This window comes from Scleropages formosus, chromosome 8, assembly GCF_900964775.1.
Source record: "Scleropages formosus chromosome 8, fSclFor1.1, whole genome shotgun sequence".
Classification (NCBI taxonomy): Eukaryota; Metazoa; Chordata; class Actinopteri; order Osteoglossiformes; family Osteoglossidae; genus Scleropages; species Scleropages formosus.
The window spans coordinates 24,138,316-24,160,783 of NC_041813.1; the positions used below are offsets into that span (position 1 = coordinate 24,138,316).

A 22,468-nucleotide genomic window follows, 5' to 3' on the forward strand; every position below is an offset into this window, starting at 1 on the left:
AAGTTACAGCAAAAAATCTATAAAATTAAGCAATTGAAAATCGGCTATAATACAGATAACAGACAACAAATTACGGTAGCGGGAAAAGAAAGGACGCATGCCAGTGTGTTCGTTGAAAGCGATTCTGAAAATGCCCAGAGCACAAAATTCTGCAATTTTTACTGATATATGTCATTCTTTAGAACTTGTCTGTTAAGTGAGTTTCCATTAAACCAAGCAGCTTTTCCTGTTATCTGATAAGGGGAAAATTATAGTTAAAGGGAGCTTCCTCAAGGAAAGACCGTAAGGATTCTAGCAAAATATTAACCGACATCGTTCACCAGGATTTTCAGAAAATGCACGGATATATTTTAAAACAAGCTAAATAAGTAAGAGTAATTTGATATGGAGCAATTAATAAATTGTGCAATGAACTGAATAAATTGTTTAATGAGCTGTGTAACCTTAAAGGAGGCCTAACAGCACTGAAGATTGCACTTGCAAATTTAACATCATTATCACAGAAAATCAAATAATATCTATCCAGCCTCTTTAATGATGGCCTTTGCTCTTCTAGGTGGCTCTTTCGTTTGTTTTCACCCTGCCTTTTCTGCTGCTAACATAGTGGTCAGAGCCGCTGCCTTCAAGCCCCCTTTAGACAAAACTTCGGGTCCAGGGGTAGGAGCTCTAACCACTACTCCACCAGCTGCCCCAATATGCACCCTCAATTGCTCCTGTAAAAATGCCCCAGCTATTCAAAGATATAACTCTATCTTAACATTGTAAGTTGTTGCTTTGGAGGCAAATATCAACTAAATTAATAAATATAAAATATGAAATAATATTCGAATACTGTACTTTTTACTAAGACGACGAAATAAGAGAGACTGACACTGCGGAGTCGTTCACTGTCCAATGTTACTGGAGAGTCATCAGTGTGTATTATATAAATGTCCTAAAATTTATTTAAAGGATAGTTATATTTTCTTTACCCTACGGTTATAATCCTGTCCCAAAGGCGCTTGGGGATTTGCGTCACGGTGTATGGCCTTTCAGAATTTTCAATTAAAGTGAGCACCCTGGTGTTTTAAGCTAGTTGTGAATTGCATTGTCAAGAAACAGAAGAATGTGGGACAGTTGTTCTTTTGGTTTAAGAGGAACCAAAGCATCTTGGGTTCTTCTTTCTCCTGCAATGTAAAAGCAGTTACAACTATTCAGTAAAGCTATTGCTCCATTATAACAGAAACCTTCAGAGATTTTCACAATAGAAGAAATGAGTTTCATGCCCATTCTGGGACAACTTGGTGCAGTTTCCATGTTTAGTTGCCTAACTTTTGCAGAGGAAAAAGTTCAGAAATCATGTAGGGGGATATATACTGTGTGTATACATATATATATATATAGATGTATATATATATATATATACACACACACACACACACACACACACACTGTCTGAAACCCCTTGTCCCATATGGGGTCGCAGGAGTCTAACGCAGCAACAGAGGACGTAAGGCTGGATGGGGAGGGGACATACCCAGGACAGGATGCCAGTCTGTAGCAAGGCACCCCGAGCGGGACTCAAACCCCAGACCCACCGGAGAGCAGGACCTGCTCTAACCCACTGCGCCATTACGCCTCTCCGTATATATATATATACACACACACACACACATTTTCAGAACCGCTTGTCCCATACGGGGTCACGGGGAACCGGAGCCTACCCGGGAACACAGGGGCGTAAGGCCAGAGGGGGAGGGAACACACCCAGGACGGGACGCCAGTCCGTCGCAAGGCACCCCAAGCGGGACTTGAACCCCAGACCCACCAGACAGCAGGACTGTGGTCCAACCCACTGCGCCACCGCACCCCCTATATATATATATATATATATATATATATATATATATATATATATATATATATATATATGTACACACAGTTGTTCATTCATGTATGTGTGTGTGTATATATATATATATATATATATATATATATATATATATATATATATATATATGTGTACATGAATGAACAACTGTCCCACATTCTTATATTCGTATATATATATGAGAGAAGAAAATAATTTTATTAGAGTGTATTGTCCTTTAAATGGGGCGTGGTGGCACAGTGGGTTGGCCCGGGTCCTGCTCTCCGGTGGGTCTGGGGTTCGAGTCCCGCTTGGGGTGCCTTGCAACGTACTGGCATCCCGTCTTGGGTGTTTCCCCTCCCCCTCCAGACTTACGCCCTGAGTTGCCGGGTTAGGCTCCGGTTCCCCGCGACCCCGTATGAGACAAGCGGTTCAGAAAGTGTGTGTGTATTGTCCTTTCTCTATACTATTACAGTCATGTTGCATTTTTGGTTACTAAACTCGAATTTGTATCAGTGTTTCACTAAAATCAGACATGTCCTATCAAATACCGAGAATATTTTAAGCGCTGATGTGATCTGACCCCCCAGTTCACTGCACTTATATGTCAGCTGCCACACCTATGCTGTGTGAAAATGATGTGTGTTTACATATCTCTGCCTTTCAGATGTCCTCACCCGTGTGGGCGCGTCAGCCTCAAGGTGCACGAAAGGAGACGACACTGGGGAGACTAAACAGCGAGAGAAAGGAAACCGACATTAAGAATCTGTCCTTTTGGATCTGTCCACCTGTGACTTGTTATTGTGCCATGGGCTTATGGACTTTGCAGGATGCCTTCCATTCCAGCATCTGATGTGAAACCTCTCTATGAAGTCGACAGTGAGGGTCCTACACTCGAATGAACCGAAGGAGCACAACCCCGGTTGTGGCAGTGTTTGTTAATCCCACACCTTACTTGGACCCTGGTGTAAATAAAGGACATTCCTACTCAGCTGCTGTGTTCCCAGAAAACCACAAATGAATTTAACTGGTGCTTTATGCTTTCATAGGCAGTTGCTGTGCCTTCACCGCGTGATCCTAACCCCTCCCCGGGTTGAACTCAGTCATCAGCGTGAACAAATATACACTGTAAGTGGAGTGAAGGAAGACATCATCAGCTCTAGCACAGATGTTAAGGACAACGATGCCCAAGCCTGGCTCCCAAAAACTGGCTCCCCATGGTTTTAAATCTCTTTCAGCCACATAATTCAGCAATAGTCGTACATTTCAAATGATTGCGGTGTTTTCAATTTACAGAGAATAAGTATTGTGTTTGGTCAATAAATATGCATTACCGTACAATAAACATGGAATTTAAAAATACAACAGCATCTGGTAAAAGTAAAAATATTCTCTCATTCAAGCTTAAAGGTTTTGTTCTGTTCAGTATATTAAACTCAGAAATACTGTCTGAGAAAAGTGGTTACTTTTTTCCAAGAAACTTTTAACAGCAGAAAAATAAAGACATTTTGTCATTTTCTACTATGTTTTATATTCGGTGCACCCCACGTAATATATCAAATGCAACTTTTTTCTTCAGGCGATATATAAATAAGTATATTCAGTCAAGGAAAACAGGCCTTTTACAGCGACACTGTACATACAAGCCTATATGTTAAACATTGCTGCAGGCTTTCAAATGTAATATATGTTCGGAACACAAAGTGACAGAACATGATTTACAGTCCTAAACATCATTTCAAAAGTTTGGGACACTTTTGCTCTCAAACATCAGGCCACAGTGTTGTATTTTTATTTTAATTTTTTGTTGAATGAATGTAAGTTTTTGTTGACTGATGAATGGCTCTCAGAATGTCATGCTCAGATCATATTGTTAAAGCTATATGTTGGTCAGGCTTGTTTTTACCAAAACTATGTAAAATCTTTGAACAAAGCCTCTTGTAAATAATAAGTTATTTAAATGAAACATTTACGTTCCTGACACTGGTTTAAAATTTGCTCTTAGAAGCAAAAATGATGTCAGTACAATGTGTTTGTTCTACTGATTTCAGCTGGGTTGATATTATTCAAAAGTATATTGTTATACAAAGAAAAAAAATGGATGGAACACATGACCACTTGTGCCAAAATCCATTATGTGTGGGTTGCAGGTGTGTGAGCTATATTGAATCAAAGTCATTTCATTATTTAATTTCGTTAACGTAAGCACACTGCAATCTAAAGCTTAGTGAATTTTTTTTTTTTTTAAGAAAATATTTCAACATTTCTGGCTGCATACAGGACTGAACTCATTTAAGCACAGGTGGAAGCACAAGATGTATTGAAGGGCAGCACAAACTCAGCCTTCAAGGAATTTGACAGCTGTCTCAGGCTGTTCGGACCGTTTTTGTATGGAAATTGTAATTGGAAAAATGTGTACATTTGTTTTCTGTACATTTTAACCGTGTGAAAAATACATGACTTGCAAAAGTCAGCATTTGTGATCATGACTTGAAATTTGTGTCGCTCGCTATTATTCCCTCTTGGGAGAAAATACATACTATGGCTTGCTATGGTTCATCCTTTTATCCTAATAAAGGGGATTTATCATCTGTTTTATACTTAGATTTAATTATATTTACATGCCAATTTCATTTATGGAAGTACATCTCTACTACTACTGGCCCAAATTAAAGAATCTTGTTGCCAGTGTTTCATTCTTAGCTTTAAAAAGAGACAATATTTGTGTTATAAATGCAATAGCTCAATTCAGCAGTGACACCTTGGATAAGATTTGTATAAGATAAGACTGTGAAATTCATTTTAAGGTGGAAGTGCAGGTAAAAAAATGTTTTAATGTTCATTTTTAATGTTAAATATTTAAAAAAATCTAAAATTCATAAAGATTTAAACATCCATAATAGAAAAGTATTAGAAATGTGCAGTTTTCAGAAGAGAAAAGCTCAAACGTTATTTCTATATATCAGTAAAGAAGTTAGGGTGATGTCAAGAGGGGGAACTAAAATCCAACTTCAGCTGACAAAACCTTCCAGTATGGAAATGCAAGTTATTGAAAGAATAGATTCGAAATGAAGCCAAACGTTTTTTCACCAGGGCAGGGGGGTATTGCTAAATTGTCTAACTAAGACGAACTAATATACCAATTCTTTATATGTAATGTTTATTCAATGTTTTTTGGTCAAATCAGTGCCTCAGCTCTTCAGAATGAGCTAATTTTGAGCTTTCGTAGGACATGAAAAAAGAAAAACTAAATCCCGCTGCAGCATTCCAACAGTCGGAAGGAGCCGTCAAGCGTGCGGTTTGAAAACCCCAGCCAATCACAATCGCTCTCTTCTTCTTTACGCTCTTCCATGTTAACTGCCAATGAGCATCGAAGAAACCACACGCACTTCCGCAAAGCGCTCCCTCCTCATCCAATCAGTGCGCAGCTCGCGTGTTTGTCATTCGTTTTGAATTTATGTTGGGGAAAAGTCTGAGGGTATGAGAGCTTGTCTGACGATAGAAGAGTGTTTTTCAGGAAATAAATGCGTAGATTTGTGCTCTGCTTTCACGTTAAAACTTAACAACCCTGTACCTAACACATTTCTGTGTCGACCGGAGTGAAGAGGAAGCGGCGTTCCTTTTTGTCTGGGTGTCGCGAGGAAGGAGCAGCTGCGTTCTCACTGAGGTAGGGTTTTAAGTTTAAGTTAACCTTCTTCCCACCCCGAAGTGTTTACACCTGCTGTAATCTTTTAAAAACGCTAATAAAATAATTAACGCCTTATCAATGCCGAAAAAATATATAGCTCAACCACTTTAAAGTCTTAAGTCTTTAAATTATATAATTAGCTAAACCGTCCGTGCTCAGGGATACACACGACACAGTAAATACAGAGAGAGTGTAGTGTTCAGTAACACTGACTGACTGCAGCAAGTGTCTTTTCTTCATTTCGTTCTCACCAGATGATCTGGGCTGGAATAAGGTTCCTGTCCCTACAGATTTCAAGAGAGATGATTGATAGTTTGTTTAATAGCGTGGATTTTCAATCCTTGATTTATTTATTATTACATTTTTAGCACGTTTTCCACCAGGGAAATTACAGTAGCACTACTACACCATTCCTTTTTGTCCCTGCACTGACTGTCTAGTTACAGGTTGCATCTGCCCTTCTGACAGGAACATGATGTTATGGATCCAGGTGGCGATAAGGTACCTTCACATTGTCAGGAAAAGAGGCGCTTCTGGAAATGATACTTTTCTGATATGACCAGCATAAATACAGTACTGTTGTTAAACACCATAATTCAAGGTGACCTACATTGTAGAGGATCCAATTTACAACGATTGATCTCTTTATACAACAGGGTGTTCTTACTGTATTAATTCAGGTTAGGTACCGTGACCAGTGCTACTACAACAGGAGTGGGACTCGAAGCAAGAGCTTTCATACTACCATGCAACAGCCCTTAACCACTATGCTGCCTCTTGTCTTGTGGTGTCTGGAGGTAGTTTGCAGTCTTAACTGACTTATATTTCACGACTTCAACAGGATTAGATCTGTACACCTGTCCGTCCGCCATGGCTGACAGCAGCGTGATGACTCTGGGGAGGACTCAGAGTTTGCTGGTGGACTCTTCTGTATATGATTCTAGGATGACTGACACCTTGATCTTGTCTACAGAAGATGGTGGAAGTAAGTGGGCATCCTCGTCTCAGCGGTTTGCCAAAGCGGAGAAGGGATGGGCTCTCTGCTGAGCTGAATCATGGAGCGAGTGACACGGGCTAAGATGTTTCCTCGTATTTTATGGACTGAAATTCTCCCGGGCTTTGTTCATATTATTTGTCGATTGTCTTACAGTTGTGCCTCGTGTTGAAACCAGAGTTGTACTTGTGGGAGATGCAGGTGGCAATGAAGAACTCTTAAAAGCTGTGGAGGTAATGAATCTGTTCTGCATCTTTTTTTTTTTTTTTTTGTTTCTAATCTCTGTATTAAAAGGGGTTGTGCCTGTTCATGCAATTGCATAATTTTTATTGGAAGTCGATTTGGAGAAAAGCCATTGGTAAATTAATAAATGTAAATGTGACTCTACTCACACTGGGAATTTAAAGAATACAGCTGTTCAGTGCCATTGACATTTCATCCATCCGTCAAGTAACGGCTGGTCAAAATAGGATGGCTAAGATGGACCGTTAGTCTATTAAATGTTTATGAAGACTGAATTCCTGACAGTCGGTAGTTTTTCGGGAAATGCAGGGTTAATATAACATTTTAAGTTGGGCGAGTTTTTCCATGTCGCGCAGGACAGATAACTTACACATCATCATTTTGAGACTTTTTTTTTCTCTTCTCTTTTAGCTTCAGTCTTGATCTGATTTAACCACTTTAAGTTGATTTGGAAATGGTTGTTGACAGTTGTGGAACCTACCACAGCTTTGTAGGAGGTCTTGTGAAAGTATTTTAAAGCTGCTTTCATTTTTCATTTAGATTTTTCTGAATCATGTTACTTTGCTTGTTAATATCACATTTGAAACTGGTCTGGCTTTTCTTTTTAACTAAAATGGGGAACCAGATAACAAAAAATCAATTAGATCTGTAAATCTTACTGGCAGCTTCTTTACTTATTTAAAAATGGAAAAAACTGATGCATTACTGTATTATTTAAAAGGGAAAACTTTGTTAGCTTGATAACAGCCTTTGGTTGATTTTAGCCAGTGTTTCAAGACTTTAGTTTAATGATTCTTTGTTTTTTCTTTTGTATCATCCTCCTTTGTCAGAGGTGGAAATCAGTCTTCATAACAGGTAAAATAAGTAAGGCTGGCTGAATCTGCCACTATTGTGGGCAGCTGACAGAATGCAGGTCCAACCACAGCGCTGTTTGACCTTAGCGAGCTGCTGTGCTGTGGCTCATCTGGCGAGTTCTAGAATCAAAGTGTGGCACCGAAGACCTTGGATGCCGATTGAAAATACCTGAAAATACCAATATGTGAAATGTTTTCTTTTTCAGGTGTTGTTGATATTGCTGTGCAAATAACTTTTTGCCCCCTTTACCTTTTTCTTCTTTTTGACATTAAATTTGAACAGATCTTGACTTGACACAAGTTGGTTGTTCCTGTATGAATCTCTGCTTTGGCCAATTTCATTTTTTGCTGCTAAGGATTTAAGAAGTTGAAAAATATATTGGACAGGCTTGGCTCAAATCAGGCCCATTAGTATTCAAACAGCTGACTGTAATTACCCCCTTAATTAGGTTGATTAATGTTAGGGGGCAGTTAATTTTCACAGCTATGTCTGCACATTTAATTAAAAAATGGAAATGACAGAAAAACAACACTGGTCTTGCTTTTTCTTGTCTTAGGTTACATTCATATACTGCTAGAACGGACAAGGATCTATTGACATTTAAAGTCAAAGAGCTGCAAAAACATAAAATTGGAAAATTCTTTCACACCCCTGTCTCCATATTCTTTGTAATACTGTAACCAGTCATGACATACGACGTATATATTGTAGCCAGATAATTCAGCAGAATGACACATTGGTAACTGTCGGTAAGATTTTGATACTCCACCACCACCCTTTTTTTTTGTATTGTTTTTATTCTTGTACTTATAGGGGCTATCAAGAAAATTTTTCTGTAGTTCCTTGACAGGTGTATAGTAGGAGATTACAAAAATCTTACTGAAATTTGAAAAGATAACGGTAAATGTGAGCTGCATAAGTGAGTCAAACATTACACGTTATGGCGACTACAGCGAATGAGTTTCTGCGCAACTTGCCGAACATGTATCGGGTAAAACTTGAGGGAAAACCTTTTTATGACATTTATAGAAAACAGTCATTTGAGTGTAAATATAGAGAATGTTGTGCAAAAGTGTGTGTACAGTGATGACCGTCTTATATGTGTGTGAGAAGGTTAAGAACACCTGAGAAGGAGGGGGATGAGCTTGGCTGTACGCTCATTTCAGGCTCCATGCGGTACCCCTGCTTCCGCTAGCAATCTGCAGTACTGAGAAGGGGAATGCTGCTTTTGTACTTAAACCGCAAAATAAAACTATTTTGCCCTTGATGTTCAGCTCGTCATTGTCAGGGTTTTATAAGATCTGTTCATGTTGCCACTCTGCAGTATTCCGCTGCACCGCCACTGACAGCTTAATCGGTGGGGAAAAATTGTGCGTGGAGAGTTCTGCATAAATTCTGCTTTGAACTTTATTAATTTAGCAGAAATTTCCTTGATTACATCTGACATTGCTTTGATGTTAATGCCTCGTGTATTGTAGAAGAAGCGGACCTCGTATGAATTGAAATTGTCAGCTTAGCGATGCTGGTTTTATATCAATCCTTCATTTTTGCAGGCCATCAAAATAATGGAAGTACCGGTGGTAAAAATTAAAGGAGGTGAACCGGGCAATGAGTGTGGTGAAAAGTTGATAAAATCTATAGTCAATATGGTATGTCTGGATTTGTGTGTTGCATGGGGTATTGCATCCGCTCTGCAATGTTTTTGCATGGGCTGTCTAAAAATGATTGGTGTGAACCCTGTGGGACATCACGGTGAAATGTCAAAATTCTTTTCTAACACATGGTTGTCAGTTTCTGTCTCAAGTAAGGTCATTTTAACATTCACTGTGTGTCACTCACCAGATGTTTGTTACATAGTCAACTGTAAAAATATCACCGGTCATAATGAACTGTGTTGACTTTAACAATCACCAGTGCACTGCTTCCCTTCTGACTCATCTTTTTTTCTTTCATGTTTTTTAAAAATTATATTTCTGTGTATGCATTGTAAGTGGCTTCACCTGTGTGTGTCTGCTTTCCTTCTGTCTAATTTATGGTTCTCGCAGCATCCCAAAATCTTGTTTCTTCAGTTTTCCTTAACACTTGCTATGCACAGCAGTTAAGGATATTGCCTTTCAAACCATTAATGTTGAATTCTGCCTTTCTTTTTTTGTATATAGGACATCAACATGCCTTGTATAAAGACTTTCAATGCGAAGGAATTTGGAGACGGCGAGAGTGCTGAATTTGAGACTGTTTTTGTATTGACGGACTTTAAGTCTCCGGACTATACCCACTTGTACAAAAATGAGCAGCGCATTGTGGGCCCACCAGTTGTGCTGCACTGTGCTCAAAGACAGGAGGTATGTTGAAAGTGGACAGCAGTTGGAATCTGAATTTCTGGAAGATGTAGATTTTTGCTTTTGTGTAGTTTAAAGATGAGGGAATTCAGAAATAGAAAATTTGGAAATGCTTTTCAATGGGTGTCTCCAAGCAGGATATTTGATTAACTTGAATGGACAGTTTAATGAGTGGGTTTTGCTTCACATCACTGATTTCATTTAGTATTTGAAGGCCAGTGCTGATGCCTGATGACAACTCATTGTGGAAAAAGAATTAGCACTGCTTTAGACATTTAAGTTTTATTTGGAGGACAGTGTCAGATCTTCTGAAAGAAAGTCCTAACAGATTCTGTATAATACACATTTGGCTTGTGATTCACACAGCAGGGACCAGTTAAAATTCCTTACCTTGTAAAAAGTTATTTTTTCCATTTTATGTGTTGCAGCCCCTGCTGTTCTCTTGCCGCCCCTTATACTCCACCACCATGTTAAACCTGTGCCTGTGTTTCACTGGCTTCCGCAAGAAAGAACAAGTTGTGAGTAACGCAGTTGTGGGTTTTTATTTCAGGATGCCGAAGATGTCCAGTGAATGAGAATGCCTTTCTTTTCCAGGTGAATCTGGTCAACCTTGTCCATCACATGGGAGGCACCATTCGCAAGGACTTCAGTGCCAAAGTCACACACCTCGTTGCGCACTCTACACATGGCGAGAAATACAGGGTTTGTGTCTTGTCTTTTAGTGCTGTTGTTGACGGGTACAGAAAGTATAGAACATGGAGGGGAAATGCAAATTAATGAATGAGTCAATGAAACACTCTCAATCCCAGAGGGTTGTTCTGTAGTTATGTGGTGTTCTTGATCTGTTTTAATAAGGCTCAATCTGTTGCCATCCACTTGGAAGTCTAGGGTCGAATCCTGCTTCCTACTGCAGAAAAATCTGTTATGTAATTATTGAATCAGTTCTTAGGTAGTACCAGTATATGAAAATTTGTCACGCCAATGAATAATGCTAAACTGAAAATGAATTAAATAGATGTTGAGCATCCTTTTCAGTTCCAGACTTTTTTTTTTTTTTTCTTTCAAGATTCCACTAATTGTAATTTAGTTATTGGTTGAGTACTATGCCCTTTTGTTCATAGTAGAACTTTACCCTACTTTAGCCAGCAGCTAAGTCCTAGATGGTCAAATGGCTCAAATAGTAATGCTGTACTCTACATTTTACATTACATTTACCTCCTACTCCTTGTTCTATAAAGAGCATGTAGCAGTTCTTTCCTTTAAAGTTTAGCAGATGACAGAGCTGTTTAATGGAATCTGACTTTTGTGCATATATCTTCTCCTTTGTATTTTGGGCCAACCTTTCAGCAAGTTGTGTGGTATTTAAAAATCCCAGTGAGAGATAGACAGTGTTCCATTAACTTGTGTTGTACTCTCCCCTGGTGAAGTCTGGTCTATTGGTGGTTGCAGGTCAAACCTTTTTTTTTTTTTTAAAAAAACTTTTAATGCCTATATGGTCACTTGATCATCCCTGTCATGTTTGGACCCTTCACTTGACTATGGCCAAGATTGGGTTACGAGCCACGTTTAAATGGATATTACCTGTTTGTGTTGCAGCTGGCTGTGTGTATGGGGACACCTATCCTTACCCCAGACTGGATTCTCAAGGCCTGGGAACGGAGAGATGAGCTGTAAGTGTTTTGCATCATGGAAATGCTGACGCTTCTGCTGTTAAACATTCATTTCCACACTTGTGTGTTCCAAGTGAGACATGGGGAGGAAATTTTTGCTATTTTAATTTGGCACTTTTTGAAGTGCACTTGTATATCTGACCAGCAGGCCTGCACGTTGTCTGGTTTTGATGTTAAAAAAAATTAAACCTAACTAAGATCTGCGCAGACACCTAATGAACCATGACGGTTTCTTACAGGCTCTTCAGTGCAGCAGATGAAGATTTTCGTGCCGATTTCAAAGTGCCTCCTTTCCAAGACTGTGTGCTAAGCTTCCTGGGCTTTTCTGAAGATGAAAAGAGGAATATGGAAGAGAGAACACTAAAACATGGTATTAATTTGTACATTTTATCTCTGGACATTAGTGAATCTTGATATTAACTGTATAAGTAACAGCAGTAGTGTAATGCTTGTGTGTAGCTAGTAGTACTGCTTTCAGTTTTGTACGAACAATGTCTGTAGATAATTTAACATGTTGTGTTGCTAGGTGGACACTATTTGGAGCTCGGGGACGAAAGATGCACTCACCTAGTAGTGGAAGAGAACTCCATTAGGGAACTGCCATTTGTGCCATCGAAAAAGCTATATGTAGTAAAACAGGAGGTAAATGGACTGCTTTCCCTCGGTGCAGATGGTGCGAGCTATTACAGCTGCTCACAAAAGCTCATTGCTCCGTACTTGTGTGCTAGCATTTTATATCGTCAAACCAAATAAATAAGGGGCCATTTTAAGTAAGAGTGTTAAACTGACAAAATTATCTGCAGTAGAGTTGACTTGAATTAATTGACTCTGCCTATTAATAGCAAAACATTTTATCCATCAATGTTACTCAGTGCTATCATAAGAAATTGCCAGTTAATTGATGGAATGGCAGCTAATGAATCTGTACTTTCTCTAAGTGGTTTTGGGGAAGCATTCAGATGGACGCCCGAGCTGGAGAATCCATGTATTTCTACGAGAAGGTATGTGTTTCAGTGCTATACTGCTGTCAGTGTCTGATTATTGCATTTTCTGTTAAACCGTGCAAGGTATAAACTATAACTGATTTACTGGTTTTCATTTTGCATTTAATGGCTCTTTCAAAACAAAAGCTTCCTAATGCCCCTCAAATCCCCCCCCCCCGGTCTTTCAGCCTGAGAGTCCCATCATAAAGAAGACGGTGTCCCTTCTATCCCTCAACACGCCCAACAGCAACCGAAAGAGGCGACGTCTGAAAGACACCCTTGCCCAGCTCACCAAAGAGACTGAGATCTCTCCCTTCCCACCACGGAAGAGACCATCGGCGGAGCACTCCCTGTCCATGGGCTCCTTGCTGGACATCTCCAACACACCAGACACATGCAAGGCCATGGCAGGTGTGTACGAGATGAAAAACATATAATACAACTGTATTCCACATTTACACACATGACACTTACTGTTAAAGTAGCAACGTATGTTTCTGTCTTCATTTGCAGTATCATTTCCAGTTATGTCTCTATAGTACACTGTTGCTATGTGTTGTCACAGTGGAATTCAGCATGGTGTTTTTGTACAAAGTAAAGATCATTTGACCTGCACTGTAGCTGAGTACAGATGAGAGGTTTAGGAGAAGCTATCTTGGGGTTGGACTTACAGGTGTAAAACTGCACTAGCCAAAGCACATGCCAAAGGCTAGAACTTTATCTCCTCCAGAAAACCCTCTGGTGTCAGGAGGTAGGAGAGAAACAGCCTTTGGCTCTTGTATCTCCTACAAAGTTGTCACTTCTTGCTTGGGAGTACTTTTAATACAAGTTAGTGAAGCTCATTAATTCCCTCGAGCCCTCTGCTTGTGCCTTAGTGAGCCTGAGGTGCGTCTTTCAGCAGGGGCTTAAACTGCTTCGTATGGAGCTGCAGATAGTTTGCCGTAAAATGTGTTAGACCTTAACAAACAGCTGATATGACATTATAATGAGGTAAACCTGATCAAAATGCAGATAATGTCATTTCGTTCACTTCTTGCTTGCTTGCCGTAAATATAAGGAGGTTAAGCGTTTCACAGTGAATAGATTGCAGGCCATACAGCTGAAGTGTGACGTGAGCTTTCTTTTAAGCTTTTGACAGTGAAAAAGATGCCAAGTTGTGAGTTAACTTCGTTTTGATTGATTGTTGGTTGACAGAGAACTCCAAGCTGTCAAAAAGCTCTGCGTCTGCCTCCCTCAAACAGTCCGCGAGATGGCAGGTCTCCAAAGAGCTCTACCAAACAGAGAGCAACTACGTAGACATCCTTGCTACGATCTTACAGGTTGGTATTCTGGCGTGGGGCTTCGGAGCACTCGGGCCTCGGATAGAAACGGAATAGAGCTGAATATCTGCTGGGCTGACTTACCTGCCTCAGAACGTCCAATTAGGAAATGAGTGAATCTGATTTGTGACACAAGAGCATAGGCCTCTTCACTCCCACTTGCAGCTCCGTTTATTGATGTGAACAGACTGTATTTGTTCTGTTCTCAGTCTTTAACAGATGCCGCTGCAGTATTTGTGATGCTCTTTTATTTGTCCAAAATGCCCCATCTGGGCGATGAGGCTGCTTGTCTGAAATTCTGACAAGGCTCACCCTGCTATCCAAGCATAGTGAAAATAGTCAAGCCAAGATGAAGCCAGCATTTTTGTATTTAATGTTATTTTCTGAAAAAAAATCTCTTTTTAGTTGTTCAAACATCCACTGGAAAAAGAAGGTCAAGTTGGGGGTCCAATTTTGGCCCAGGAGGAGATTAAGACCATATTTGGCAGTATCCCAGATATATTTGATGTGCATACCAGAATTAAGGTAGGTTTTTTTTTTTTTTTTTTTTTTTTCTCCCCCCCCCCCCCTTTCCCTTCAACGTCAAAAATGAATGAATAATTATCTGCGAGGCATCCCAAGTGATTACATCAAAGGCTGATTTCCTTCAATTAATTTTTTTAGGCTGATCTAGAGGAGCTTGTGATGGACTGGTCAGAGGACAGAAGCGTCGGCGACATCATTTTAAAATATGTAAGTATAATGGGGGCTTTGTGCAAATCATGGTTGTGACCATTTTAATACATTTTCCTTTGTAATTACACAAACTTTAAAAATGGGTGTCCTTAGTAAGACATGCCGCTGACAGCTTCTTTTTTTCCCCACTCCGACAACAGTCCAAAGACTTGGTGAAAGCCTACCCTCCATTTGTCAACTTTTTTGAGATGAGCAAGGAAACCATTGTGAGGTGTGAGAAGCAGAAGCCAAGGTTCCATGCCTTCCTGAAGGTCAGCGCTGTCTTTGATAAAAACATGTGCAAATGTCAGGCGCCCATGTCTTTGACCCAGCAGTTATTTGTCCCCAGATTAACCAGGCAAAACCAGAATGTGGACGGCAGACCTTGGTGGAACTGCTGATTCGTCCCGTGCAGAGGCTGCCCAGTGTTGCTCTCCTGTTAAACGGTAGGAACCTGACAGCCATGTTTACAGTTGGTATCAAAGAGAATTGCACTTACTCCTCATGTTATGCATATTCCAGTTACAAATTTTTAAATTTTTATTTGATTTTCTTCTTCTCTAATTTTTGTCTTGTGGAGAGAAGCCTGCATTTCCGCCACCTATCCCACAGGACTGAGGCAGCAGTTTAGTCCAAGTCACTTCCCTGTCTGGTGTGCCTGAGTGTCGTTCACTGTTGGCATGAGGGAGGTTGTGCATTTTTTATTAAATAAATTGGGCTGTGAAATGTACCTTTGTTTACTCAGAGAAAAGCGTCTGCCAAACGAATAAATGAAAAAAAAATTGTATAAATGTGATGCGTTAAGGTTTATTCGTAGGTGTTACGGAATCTAACCTGTAAATAAATTGAGGGACATTTGGATTATTAGTCTGTGGTAAAGGAGACCTTAATAAATGTACGAAGAAATCCAGTTCCGCTCCCAGTTTTGTTTGTAAGGTGATCAGTTGGTACACAGTCTTAACTAGACGACTACCTTATTTTTAGGGGTGTCCAGCCGTTTTGGCCAAGGGCTACTATCCTTATTCTGAACTGATCCAAGAGCCATACTGCAGAAATCATGTGACATTCTGAATCTGAAATTATTTTATTTGTTGTGCGTTCTGCCCTCAGGTGCGTAACTGTTTATACGTATGAAATGATTTGAAAAAGTATTCTTGCAGGTTACATTACGTGAAAGGGCAGGCCTGCATGCAGCCCTCATGCGACACGTTGCACAACCCTGGCCTAATTCATTACGTCTGTAATAACCACACTGGTGTACATATGTCTAAAGAAAAAACGTTAACTGTGGGTCTCATAGCTGTCCCAAAGCTTGAATTTGATTTTTAACCAATAATAGCTCCTGTAAAATACATAAGATGATATCTGCTGCATGTGGGTACGTTTAAGGCTCCTTTGTTTTAGATATAAAGAAGCACACGGCCGATGACAATCCAGACAAAGTCACTCTGGAAAAGGCAATTGAGTCACTCAAGGAAGTTATGACGTAAGTTCTATAAGATACTAATTCGTCCTTTGTTATTGTGCGTGGTGTGCATGTGATATCAAACATCAAAATGTCTTTTAGCCACATAAACGAAGACAAGCGCAAAACCGAAGGTCAGAAGCAGATCTTTGACGTTGTTTACGAAGTTGACGGCTGTCCAGTAAGTCGGAAATATTCACTGAAATATTTTTGTTAGCATTTGTGGAATCAGCGAGCAAAGCATGAATCCTGCCAATAATATGTTTAAGACTAACTTAAAATTGAGAGGGGGAAAAAAATTCTTGTCGGAGTTAGTGTATCCATATAAGAACCTTGTCATTTCAATTTGTCTGCTGTTGTAAGAATATCCATCATGATGTTTGCAGGCCAATTTGTTGTCTTCGCATCGCAGTCTGGTCCACAGAGTGGAGACCATTGCTCTAGGAGACAAACCCTGCGATCGAGGAGAACACGTCACCTTGTTTCTATTTAACGACTGCCTCGAGGTAACACAACTGCTTTACAAAAACCTGCTGAGGGTCCTGTTGTGCTGCACGGATGCTGGTTGCTTATTTTCAAAGCTGACCGGGTAAAAATGATTTGTCTCACTCCTCGTACGGTTCCAAAAAGAAAATGCAGTGATATTTGAAAGTGCTAAAAGCATGCAATACGTTGCAGGAAGTGGTACAGTTGAACACTTAATTATTTATGTGTGTTGCTGAGACAGCTTCTTATCTGTTTCCTCATTAGCGGAGCGTGGCATTAGAATGGAGTTGGCAATCAAAACCAAAATCTCCGGGTCCTGATTCAGTGGTGTTGCTCTTGCCGGGTAATGAGCGCAGGCGTAAAGTGGGCTTGCGCTCTTTAATTATTCATTGATTAACTCGGCTAGACTCATATTCCCTTCACTACCCCGGTATGCCGTCATAGCTCAAGTTTGGGCTGCAGCTGGACTGTTAAACCAGTTAAAGGATCTGCTAATGAGCGCCACTGTTTATGTTTATTGCGGAGGTATTGATTGTTGCGGCCCGATGGATTCTTCTTGTGTGAGTTGCTGGGCCCCGAGCGGGTACGCGGGGAGGGCTGCGCAGTTAAGGTGGAGCTTATACCAACCGCACTCCCCTGCAGATCGCCAGGAAGCGGCACAAGGTGATTGGTACATTCCGGAGTCCCCTGGGACAGACACGCCCCCCTGCTCCTCTCAAGCACATCACCCTCATGCCCTTGTCTCAGATCAGGAGGGTCCTGGACCTGCAGGAGTCGGAAGGTGAGCCCTCTGCCCCTTGTGTGGTTCAGTATGTGTTCTGAATTGCTGTATGTGTGGTCACAAAGAAAATAATATCTTGCCTTGCTGAGGAGCGGTGATTAGTAGGGAAACAGGGTAATATGTTTTGTCACACATCTGCGAGGGCTGTTCACCTGAGTGGGTCAATAGAGTGAATTTCTCTTTGAGATGTTTACCATAGAAACATGTTAGTATTCAAAGTAATTTTCTGTCAGCGTGCTTTTGAATCTACATACCTAACTCTGCATTTGACTTAGTTGACCATGCCTGTATGATTGTCCATTATGCTCATATACATTTATTCATTTAGCATATGCTTTCCTCCAAAGTGATGTACATCTCATAGAAAGCTCAGCTCATCTTTAAATACCTTTGTGAACAGAACTAAAAAGTTAAGTGTTTACCTAAGTACCTGATTACAGCTTACACAACTCTGGCTCTTTAGGGATCCCACTCAAGAGAGAGACAAAATTGTGGATCTCATGGTTTTCAATTTTGGCCTTGCTGAGTGGAATAAGCTTCCTCTGTCCTTCAGAGCTGCTGAGTCCCATCCGGCACTCAAGAAGTGTCTGAAATTGGATTTATTTGGACCCATTTATCTCCTGATTTTCAAACGGCAGTAAAATTTGCATGACATCTGTTTGTAATTCCTGTTTGACTCTCAAGCTTCTTCAGTATTGTGTGGTGTGCCAGCAGAAATGGTGGAATCAGATAAAGAAATTGTGCCTCCATAGCCATGTGTCTTCATCTCTCGTTTGTCACGAAATGTACCTTTATATAGCCGGCGTTCTAGGCACTTTGGAGAAGAGCATCTGCTGTATGAATAAATATAATGTAAATGAGTACATAATGATATTGTCTCTCCTTGTCACAGCTTGTTAGTGATGTCAGTGATGCCGGGGTAGTCAGGCTGTAATTGTGCTTTTCGGATTTCGTATGTGTTCTCCGGCACAGAGTGCCACAACGCCTTTGCCCTGGTGGTGCACCCTCCCACGGAGCAGGACAACCTGCTCTTCAGCTTCCAGCTCACGGCCGAGGACACGGATAAGTCCACCTGGCTGAAGACCCTGTGCCGGCACGTGGCCAACACCATCTGCAGGGCCGATGCGGTGATTGTCCCCGTCGCACACCATCGGGGGGAATGCAGTGTCACCCTCTTTTAGGCTGCTCCCAGTGTGGGGCGTTGCTATTCTCCTCCATGCACCCCCTTTCATGGCACATCTGTCTCTTTGATACTGTTGTTGATGGTTGCGTTCCGAGCTGAAGCAGTTTGCTTTTATTTGATTGTGCAATTGCTTTAGCATAATTGTGTTTTGAGGTATCTTATTGGTTTATTTAATTAAATCTTAGAAGATAGCCTGTTGTGCTTAACAGCAGATGAACTTAATTAGGATTTTGAATTATATTTACGTTTTACACTTCGGACATCCGTGGATTTAGCCCCCCCTTCCCCCAAGTTCCATTGGTATCTTTGCCAGTGTACCTCTATGCCTAAGTGAGGAAATCCATACATAATTGCCTCCTGAGCACAGGCTGAGATATTGTCCTTGATAATTAGTGACAAGCGTGATAAGCCAGGTTAGAACATTATGTCCCCAGCTGTATCAGTGCCACTAATCCACAAGGTGTCGATGTCTGCCTCCTCTAACCCCTCATCGATTGAGTGGGATCTGCAGCCCTCAGAATACCAACTAGCCCACGCTCCTGGTGAAAGTGGATGACAGCCTTTTTGCTCTTTTGCATTTCCATAGCTAAGCAGAAATCGGACGTAATTGTTTCTGTTCTAAAACAGGAAGATCTAATTCAGTGCACCGATCCGGATTCCGTGCAAGTGAACACGAAAGACATGGACAGCACGTTGAGCCGAGCGTCCAGGGCCATCAAAAAGACATCAAAGAAGGTAAAGTGTGTGAGATGGATCCCAGAACCTTTGTCTGAACGCGCTTAGTGATTCCCAAAGGATACAATATGAGGCCGAGAACTCCGGACTCTAGAACAGTGAATGAGACGGGTGGGGAAGTGTGTATCGCTGTAGTGTAAAACATTTTACGTAAAGAGCATTTATTGTCATTTGAAGGCTGTTCACCTTGCTTCTTGTAGTTCCTGTCGTTTGTAAGTGTTTTGTATCTGTGAATGTGTCCAGGTCACAAGGGCTTTCTCCTTCAGCAAGACCCCCAAGCGAGTGATTCAGAGGGCCTTCATGGCCAGCAGCACCCCAGATGACAAGAGTCCTGCCACTGGATCCGAGCACCGGGGTCGACCCGGTGGCTCCGCCACACTATCGGTAAGAACCTGCTCCATCCTGTCCCCATCCTTATCCATGTCCCTGTCGGTCTCCTTTCCCCGGTCTGCCCGTATCTGTATCTGACCCATTGTTCCCTCTGTCTCACGCTGTTTTTGTTTGTCATTTGGTTGTACTCTAGACAACTCGTTGTGTCCTGCTCTGAAGAACAAAGGGAGTGGTTAGGACATGCCTTTGTTGTGAATATAGCAGTCTTTGCCTTTGGTTGGTTTTTATACAGTATAAATCTTTAAACCTTTAAACTTAAAATAGCTGAAGTGACAGTCTTCCAATGTAATAATGATGTCTGGTGTCGGGTTCCTGTTTAGGTTTTAAGTTTTCAGTTTAAAATGTGTCCGTTGCTTTTATCGGTTTTCAGCACGGTGGTTTAACGGAGAAGTTAATGTTCTCTTATGGTCGACTCCCAGGATTCCTCGTCATCTGGTTGTATTCAGTGAACAGCTTTAACTTGCACACACTGGGCTGCTGCCTTGAACTGGCAATATTGACAAGTAGTTAGATTATTTAGGAACATATGATAGATGTTGTGTTTTATGCTTTAAATGAAAATGCCCTATTTTATTTTCAGGGAAAGTGTAATTGGAATTTAAATACCTAAATGGAACTATTATGGGTTATTTTTCTTACAGTAAGGTCATGTACTATGTGGTAAAAATATTTTTAATCTTTTTTTCTGATTTGCCAGTGTTTATATCAGGGCAATCTTTATGCATTTATTCATTCATTTTTTTATTGCTTTATTCCAGGGCAGCAGGTAGCATAGTAATTAGTCCAGCTGCCTTTGTACTTAGAGGTTGTAGGTTCAAGTCCCACCTCTTTCTGTAGTAATACCCTTGAAAAAGGTGCTTAAACTGCATTTCTCCAGTGGGGGAAAAAAAAAAAAAAAAAAAAACCCTTCTGGGTAACTTAACTGCGTATTGTAAGTATCTTAGCATTACAAGTCGCTTTGGAAAAAAGGGTTAGCTAAGTGTAAATGTTTCTAGTTTTGTTTTGATGGTCCTCATTTAGGACTCTTGAGCTGCTGAGGGACGTGTGGATGGATCCCAGGCAGCTGACACTCTCCTTTCCTGCTTGTCCCCCCACTGTAGATGTCTCGCTCCACATCCACGTTCAGCCTCACTAGCTCATCACGCAGTGCTGTTGTGCAGCGCTCAAATTCTCTGGACCACGCCCCCCACCCACGCATCCCAATCTGTATCCGCGCATCTAGCAGCCCTGAGCACGTGTCCTGTCGCTTGCAGCAAAACCCAGCTGCACACGCATCCTCGGACGCGGCCCCTTGCGTTCAGGGTGTTTTGGCCTCAGGTGCTGCAACAGCAGCACCGTCTTCTGGAGACCGCTGGGGGGCGTTCCGTCCTGCATACCCCCAAAAGGCTGGCGTGGTCGTCCGCAGAGAAACGCTGCTGTAGTTGCTCCAGCCGATGTGAGCCTTTCTGTCCCGGCCCATTGCTGACTGTCTGGGAATGGTTCTAACACGCTAATCAGCTCATACCCCAAACTGTGCCCACTTTACACTAGTTGTTGCACTTTGGAGATTGTTTGAAAGCAAAGTAAATTCAATGGCACTGATCCTGAGTGGGTGCACGAGAACCATTTATGCTTTAACAAATACGTGTTCCTTTTCCCTCTAATATAATCCTGCATTTGGGGCATGGTGCTTTAACGTCTGGTTTCAGGACACTGCAGCTGTTGGTTTTTGCTGGAGATTTGGGGCCAAATGGGAAAGCGTTTCTGCTTTGAGTTTTTGATCTTAATAATTGTAAGTAGCTTAACACAGTAAGTCACTTTGGAGAAAAGCATCAGCTAAACGAATCAGTGTAAATGTCGGCTGCAGTGTCATCCAGTCCTGTAAACCAGATATACCAAAGTGTGTGTCAGCTCTGAGTCACTGTGGTGTTCTTGATGGTGGATGTAGCAACAGATGCTGATGGGCTGAGGTGAATTGGAGCACATTTTCTGTGGGCCAGTTCACCTGTGCACCCAGCATGAGGACAGAGAACGGGTGGGGGGTCACCTTGACATATTTATTTTCTACAGTTAATACTTTTGTTGCAGCTGAACAGATATTTTATAGGATTCAGGCACTATTTGCATTTTTAACCACAGTGACCTTGTGCGTTTTGCATAATGACCATATATTCATCACGTTCATCACTTTTTATGTGTAACTTCTGAAGTTTTTCTACATAAGGACATGTAATAAAAATGTGGTTTTCAGCAGAATCCTTTAAGTATAGAAAATATTAGGTATTAAGTGTACACTGTAATGTATTTTTGGCGCAGCTGGAAGCGTAATGGTTATAATCCCAATTCCAGTTGCAGTACCCTTGAGTAATGCACTTAGCCTGAAATTGCCTTAGTTGAATTACTCGGCTGTATAAATGGGTAAATAACATTGTAAGTCACTTTGGAGAAGAGTCAGCTAAATGAAGTAATGTAAATGTTACGACTGAAAGTAAAATTTTGAGATTCCATGTTTGGCTGCAATGGCAATTAGATCAATTAACATAATTAAAATGAACTTGTCTTTCATTGCATTGGCAACAAACTAATTCAGATACTAATTTTCAATTTTTCTAAGGCCTACTGTATGTTTTTTGTTCTGAAATACTGTCATTTCTCTTTTTACTGTTGAATTGACAACCTTCTTATTGTGCATTTTTTCTTTGTAGGCTATCCATTCTCCATCTATGATCAGCCTTCCTTCTATGTTTGAGGCCAAGTACCACACTTTCAGCCGCTCTACAACTCATCTAATATAA

The 22,468-nt window shown here is 41.0% G+C and overlaps 2 protein-coding genes across 5 annotated transcripts in view; both read left to right on the forward strand.

The window, feature by feature from the left end:
• Positions 1-4,350, forward strand: part of mcf2l2 (MCF.2 cell line derived transforming sequence-like 2) — a 64,796-nt gene extending 60,446 nt beyond the window's left edge. For all 4 annotated transcript variants that reach the window (XM_018757320.2, XM_018757324.2, XM_029254235.1 and 1 more), the window contains one exon: positions 2,517-4,350. In XM_018757320.2, coding sequence (XP_018612836.1) covers position 2,517 — 1 coding nt within the window. In that variant the 3' untranslated portion in view covers positions 2,518-4,350. The remainder of the gene's footprint in view (positions 1-2,516) is intronic.
• Positions 4,351-5,325: 975 nt separating this feature from the next.
• Positions 5,326-22,468, forward strand: ect2 (epithelial cell transforming 2). The gene is made up of 24 exons (XM_018757089.1): positions 5,326-5,516; positions 6,379-6,522; positions 6,688-6,764; positions 9,789-9,971; positions 10,397-10,486; positions 10,563-10,670; positions 11,565-11,638; positions 11,878-12,008; positions 12,165-12,280; positions 12,577-12,639; positions 12,810-13,032; positions 13,816-13,940; positions 14,346-14,465; positions 14,604-14,672; positions 14,816-14,926; positions 15,004-15,100; positions 16,059-16,140; positions 16,222-16,300; positions 16,506-16,625; positions 17,248-17,386; positions 18,359-18,513; positions 19,197-19,304; positions 19,548-19,688; positions 22,379-22,468. The coding sequence occupies exons 2-24, from the start codon at positions 6,408-6,410 to the stop codon at positions 22,466-22,468; spliced, it is 2,616 nt and encodes an 871-aa protein (XP_018612605.1). The 5' UTR covers positions 5,326-5,516; positions 6,379-6,407.

Excerpts from the sequence above, each read along its gene's own strand:
- ect2 (XM_018757089.1), top strand. The coding sequence starts at position 6,408 with ATGGCTGACAGCAGCGTGATGACTCTGGGGAGGACTCAGAGTTTGCTG. Across the intron at positions 6,765-9,788 it reads AACTCTTAAAAGCTGTGGAG|GACATCAACATGCCTTGTAT; the intron begins GTAATGAATCTG and ends TTTTGTATATAG. Across the intron at positions 16,301-16,505 it reads ACGAAGTTGACGGCTGTCCA|GCCAATTTGTTGTCTTCGCA; the intron begins GTAAGTCGGAAA and ends TGATGTTTGCAG.